Source organism: Gopherus flavomarginatus, chromosome 25 (assembly GCF_025201925.1).
Source record: "Gopherus flavomarginatus isolate rGopFla2 chromosome 25, rGopFla2.mat.asm, whole genome shotgun sequence".
In the NCBI taxonomy this organism is placed as follows: domain Eukaryota; kingdom Metazoa; phylum Chordata; order Testudines; family Testudinidae; genus Gopherus; species Gopherus flavomarginatus.
The window spans coordinates 8622359-8628358 of record NC_066641.1 but is presented as its reverse complement, the minus strand read 5'-3'; the positions used below and the strand labels follow the sequence as shown (position 1 = coordinate 8628358).

The 6000-nt window shown below is 52.9% G+C and overlaps 1 protein-coding gene across 2 annotated transcripts in view; it reads left to right on the top strand.

Annotated features, from left to right (window-relative positions):
• The first annotated feature begins 2876 nt into the window (after window positions 1–2876).
• ITGA3 (integrin subunit alpha 3) overlaps window positions 2877–6000 on the top strand; it is a 41009-nt gene continuing 37885 nt past the window's right edge. Inside the window, exon 1 of one of the 2 annotated variants that reach the window (XM_050934695.1) lies at window positions 2877–2976. Coding sequence is in view for 1 of the 2 variants with exons in the window: in XM_050934694.1 (XP_050790651.1) it covers window positions 3127–3347 (221 nt within the window). In the remaining variant the exon portion in view is untranslated. Of the gene's footprint in view, window positions 2977–3011; window positions 3348–6000 lie in introns of those variants that run through there. The other variant, XM_050934694.1, reaches the window with a different exon arrangement.

The window sequence follows — 6000 nt, the reverse complement described above, 5'->3', positions numbered from 1 at the left end:
TCATTTTGAATTTTGACCCTGTCCTCCAAAGCAGTTGCAATCCCTCCCAGTTTGGTATCGTCCACAAACTTAATAAGCGTTCTTTCTATGCCAACATCTAAATCGTTGATGAAGATATTGAACAGAGCCGGTCCCAAAACAGACCCCTGCGGAACCCCACTTGTTATACCTTTCCAGCAGGATTGGGAGCCATTAACAACTACTCTCTGAGTACGGTTATCCAGCCAGTTATGCACCCACCTTATAGTAGCCGCATCTAAATTGTACTTTCCTAGTTTATCTATAAGAATGTCTGTGCAACCTCAGAGGTCTGTGTGAGATAGTGAACTCTGTCTGTGTCTTTCCCAAGCTGCAAACTTCGTTTGCCTTCTCTATAGTCCATGTGGCTGTGTTGGACTGGAATTCCAAAAGTGGGTGGCCAGGGGCTAAGAAGAAAGTGTCGTTGTGTTCAAGTGCTCAACCATTAGAATGTAATCGCTTTCGAAAAAAGACTGGCCCCTGCTCAGAGGAACTGGTTGGTCACCTTATAACCACATCAGCTGGTAAATCTGTGTTCCCCTATTGAGGCTGACAGAGGAATTGGGAGACTAGAAAGGGCAGAAGCTGCCGTGCCTCTCTTTTGGCCTTTTTTCAACAACACAGAATGACCTGAGGCAGGAGCTGGACTGGGGCAGGGAGGCAGCCCTACCAACCTGCCTGAACACAGATGGTCCCCAAAGGAACGGGTGAGGTAAAGTGAAAGGCAATGTGTGTAGGGTTTATTATTTTTATTTGGATCTGTGTACTTCTTGTGTGATGAAATAAAGAAAACCAATGTTAGAATTCTGTGTGCCATGTCCCAGTGTGTTACATGCTGTGCCTACCACATGCCTTGCGAGAAAGTTAAACAGTAACCCAGAACATTCATGCCTTTGGGTGGTGGTCAAAGAGGGCGTGTTTAAATTACTGGGGTATCTTGAGGTTCAGTGCTGGTCGTGGGGGCCCAGGCAGATGGGCTGAAGAGGAGCTCCATTTCCACCTACCCTTTGCTTCATTCACTGCACACCCTCCCACTTGGATACTGGAGGAGGTGGGGGTCCTGTGGAAATAATTGTGTGTGATTATTTAATTAAAGACTGTAGTATAATACATACACACCAGGGGGTGCAGTGAAGGTTACGTGAGCAACTTTAGCTTTGGTGTTTTTTGGCTTTTTTGGGCAATTAACTTTGCACACTTAATGGTCTCCCAAAATCGGTGGACAGAGGTGCTACTTTTGTATGCAATTTTGCATTAATTTGCCTTACTTTATATTTATGAATCAGCTTTCAAGGCAGCACTGTAGATGTATAGGGTATGTTACAAACCTAGCTGCGTGGCTTGGCAGACCGGTCAAGGAACTCAGGGCCTGATTTTCAAAGATCTTCGCTGCCCAGGGAGATTTTCAAAAATGCCGAAGCTGTAGAATAGGTTGGGAATTGTTTGATGAGATGTTTCTCATCCAGAAACATGGATTCATTAGAACTGAGACTTTTTGCGGGAGAGTGTTGTTTTTGACACATTTTGCAACTAAGAAAAAAAGTGAAAATAAAACACCCGTCAAAACTGCCCGTGGCTACATTTTCTGGTTTGAAATGTTTTTTTTTTTACTTAGAAAGTGAAGTTAATTTTAGTACAATTTTTAAAAGAGAGCCAAAATCAAAATGAAATGATTTGAAATTATCTGAATGAAACATTGATTGACACAAACCAACCCCCTCCCCTGCAAATATTTTTGGTTTGCAAATGTTTTTGAGATTTTTGGCTTTTCATCTTGAGTTGGGATGGGAAACTTTTTCTGAAACCTTAAACTTTTTCCAGGACTGGAAAACTGCTTCCCACCCAGCTCAGCAGGGTAGGAGATGAACTTACGGGGCTTTCCCTGAGAGGTTGCCAGTTTGAATTCAGCCCCAGGTCAGTACGGATGGAACATTATTAACATAAGAATGGCCATACTGGGTCGGACCAATGGCCCATCCAGCCCAGTATCCCGTCTTCCGACAGTGGCCAGTGCCAGGTGCCGGAGAGGGAATGAACAGAACAGGGAATCATCAAGTGATCCATTCCCTGTCACTCACTCCCAGCTTCTGGCAAACAGGCTAGGGACACCATCCCTGCCCATCCTGACTAATAGCCATTGATGGACCTATCCTCCAGGAGCTTATCTAGTTCTTTTTAAAAAACTTTTTTTGCCATCTGAGGGCTGTTCCATGGTGCAGGGGAGAGGAACTTGGTGAGTTTCAGTTCAATCCTCAGCACAGCAGCATCCTTCTCTCAAAGACCAGCATCTGGCTCTGATTAGCCCACCCCATAGCAGCCTGCACCAGGCCGAGGACTGAATGGTACCAACCCCACCTTCCTTCCCCAGGGGCTACCCTGTTAAGCCAGGCGTGGGTGCCTGTTGTTGGAAATTGTGTGTGGATCGCTTGTTCTCTGAGCTTTCTTTATTTCTGAGCCATCAGTGTCTCCAGGGCTGCGAACCTAACCCCAAGGTCGCCAGGGCAAGATCACACTTCCCGGGTTCAAACAATTCTGCATCATCCGGCTCTCGCCACTCGCCACAAAGCCCAGTCACAGCAGAGTTGAACTAACCGCACGGGCGACTTCCTTTTCCCTTGGCTGGTGGCCGAGGGCCTGATCTGGCGAGCCTTGACTCCGGCTGAGAGTTGTCACTGGTGCCTGAGAGCTTTGCTCCCTGGGCCAGGCATCCCTCCAGGTGGTGGGATGGAGCTGGAGGAGCTTGCAAGGACCACCCAGGGCTGGAAGCTTGTGTCCAACTTCTTTAAACGCGGCAAATCCGCCTGCAAAGCATGGCCGGGGGGGGGGACCAGCCCCCCCTCCCAGCTAGGAACCGGCGCCCCTCCCCCAAGTGACACGGCCCCTTTAAGAAGGAAACTCTTTGCACGCTGCGATTGTTTCTGTTCCCCGGAAGAAAAGGGCCGAGCAGCCCCGCGCAAGGTGGGGAGGAGCGAGCTGCCTCCTCCTCTGCCCGTGCAGGCTGGAGCCCGGGGAATCGCATCCCCCAGCGCAGGGGCTTTGCTGGGGAGACCGGAGCCTGCCCCGGACCTTGCCCCTGGGCCTGGCCGGGAAGGCGGGGACCAGCCCAGCATGGCTCCTGGGGGATTTCAGCTTTGCCGCAGCTGCAGGGCTGGCCCCGGGCACCGGCTGGTGCGGCTGTGCCTGCTCTGGGGGGCTCTCTGCAGCCCGGGCGGCGCCGGCTTCAACCTGGATACCAAATTCCTGGTCCTGAAGCGGGGTGGGACCGAAGGCAGCTTCTTCGGCTACTCGGTGGCGCTGCACCGCCAGACGGACGGGCAGGACCGATACCTGTGAGTGCCTAGGCGGCAAAGCGGCCCTGGGGGGCCCCCTCCGCGAAAAGCTGCGCTTAGGCGAAAGGCGGGATGTTGGTGCGTTCGGTTCCCCCCACCCCCCATTCGCAGCCAGGGATCAGTGCATGTGGGCAGAGGCTGTGGTGGGTGCAGCCCAGCTCTGGCTTTGCTTTGGGACCGGGGTGGGGGGGGGGAGGACTGTGATCTTGAAGTCTCTGCTGAAAGGGGATCGGATGCTTTTCTGAGGGGGCGGGGGAGAGTGAGGGGATGCCAACGTTGTAACTGGAGCAATAATGCATGACTTATATTTGCCATTTACACCCCTCCACCTCTCCTCCAGCCTGTGGTGGAAAGGGGCTGCCTTGGGGCCCAATCCTGCAAACGGGGAGGGGGGGAGCTAACTGGGCTCACTCTTCACTGAAATCCCTGGTTCGTCCTAAATAAAGTTTACACACCTGGGTACGGTTTGCAGGATCAGCCGTAGCTAGCTGGCAACGGTGGGGGGTGGGGGGAGCTGCAGGGGCTCCCTGGAGACCAGCTGCAGGGGCTGACTGTGTTCTTGTGGGATATAGTCATTTTTGCCCCCCAGAAAGCTTTCCCAGGCGTCAGGCAATGAGCGGGACCGGAGGTTCAGCGTGCACCCAGAAGGGGTGAATCAAAGCTCTCCGGCTAATCTTGGCATGTTACCCTGCTAACCCAGGCTGCCATAGGAGCAGCCCTGGGCCTTCAGCGTGTTCATTCCTGATCCCTCGGAAGAGGGAGGGTGGATACAGCTTTTGAATGGTTTCCTCTGTGGTCCTTGCGCTGGAGTGGGACTGCGGAGCCAGGAACCCTGAAAGATTTCCCCCCCCAGTGCCTCTGGAGATGTTTGAATGGGTGAGAGGCTGGTGGCGAGGGGAGGAAAATTCCCAGGGACCTGTTGAACATTCCTGCGATTTTTACTAAACCCTTGCAAAAGAGCTTTTCAGTCAGTGGATTCTCTCTTGATTAACTAGCTTCCCCCCTCACCCTGGACCCCCCCGGCTCTCTCCCAGAGCTCTATTTCATGCTCTCAAAGGCCAGATTTCCTTATCCACCCCGTGTAAATCAGGGCTGGCTCCTTTAGAATCTGAGAGTCGAGGGAGAATCCAACTGTGGTGTTTTTGTCCAGTCGTGGCAGCTTGATTGCCCTGCACTGACAGGTGCTGGAACTGGGGGTGCTAGTGCACCCCCTGACTTGAAGTGGCTTCCGTTATATACAGGGTTTACAGTTTGGTTCCATGGCTCGTGGACCCCTCCCTGCCCCCGTACAAACTGTTCCAGCGCCCTGGCCTGCACCTCGGGGGTGGGTTTCACCTTCCTCTGCAGTGTGTGGGCGAGGGTCGCTTGGGGTAGATCTCACTTCATCAGTTCCCCGCCATTGTGGGGACCTTGGGTGCTGGTGCCCCTTGGACCTTCCTAATCTCTGCCTGTGGCACATACTGCTCTAGGCTCCTGTGTGCTGCAGTACTTTGGTCTAACTTCAGTTGTTGGGTTTGGGGCATGTGATGGACAGGAGGTCAGGCTAGATGACCTGGGTCGGGTCCCCTCCGCCCTTGAACTCTCCTGGTGGCCTTATGCTGTCATCAACACCGGTGCAGAACGCTCCTCTGATTCTGTAGCTTCGCCAGCTCATTTTGCACCAGTGTCGATGTCCGCAGGAGATGCGGGGCAGTGAGGCATTGGGTTCCCCCGGCTTTTGAAGTTGGGAGTCAGCTGAAGGGTCTCTCTTCCCTTGCACCAAGTGAGGATCGGGTGCCCTGCAGAGACCTCGCAGTGCAACAGCTGCATAGGCTGCAGGCATCTGCTGTGCATTCCAGAGATTCATTGGAAATGCTCTTGATGAAGTGTGGGATTTTTTTTTTTAATTTTTTTTAAAGGGGGAGTGAAATGGTTCGGTCTCTCTCCAGAACAGCTGCTGGGGGGAGGAGCGCAGGCGTTGTGGGGCTCTGCGCTGGGAAACAGTGGCTGACAAAGTGTGTTGGGAAAGCATGGTGATCTCTGGGATCTACCCCGCTTAGGAGGGGTTGTTAGAGAGGAAGGATGACCCAGTGGTTAGAGCCCTTGTCTATGACTTGGGAAAGGCAGATTCAATTCCCTGCTCCACCACAGACTTGCCCGGGTGGCGCTGGGTGAGTCAGTGTGGTCTAGATCCTCAAAGGTATTTAGTCACCTCACTCTGTTGTGGATCTTGGCCTTCGCCTCTCTGTTCTTGGGATACTCCCTGCCCTGCCTCACCAGGGTGCTGGGAGAAGAACTCCATTAAGGACTGTGAGGGGGGGCCAAGTGAGTGTGGATAAGCAGCTAAAAACCCAGAGGGATTGAGGCCAGAGCTAAAATAAAGACTTTCTCGCGAGGTTCTTCTCTGCCTCTTCTCTGCCTCTGTCCCCCTAGACGTCCATGTGCTGGCCTCGATTCCAATACTCCAAGCTTGAAAATCCTCAATCACACCCAAACCGTGGTGACTCAGGCCTTTGTGAGGATAAAGTGATGCTCCAAAGCTGGATTCGGAAGCAGCCCCCTTTACGCATGAGGATTTGGAAGCCTTCTCCATGTTCTGCTCCTGGAAGGTCCCCCGGGAGTGGGCGCTGAGAGCTTTACAAGGACGGAGTTGTCATAACTGGGGCTCTCCGGA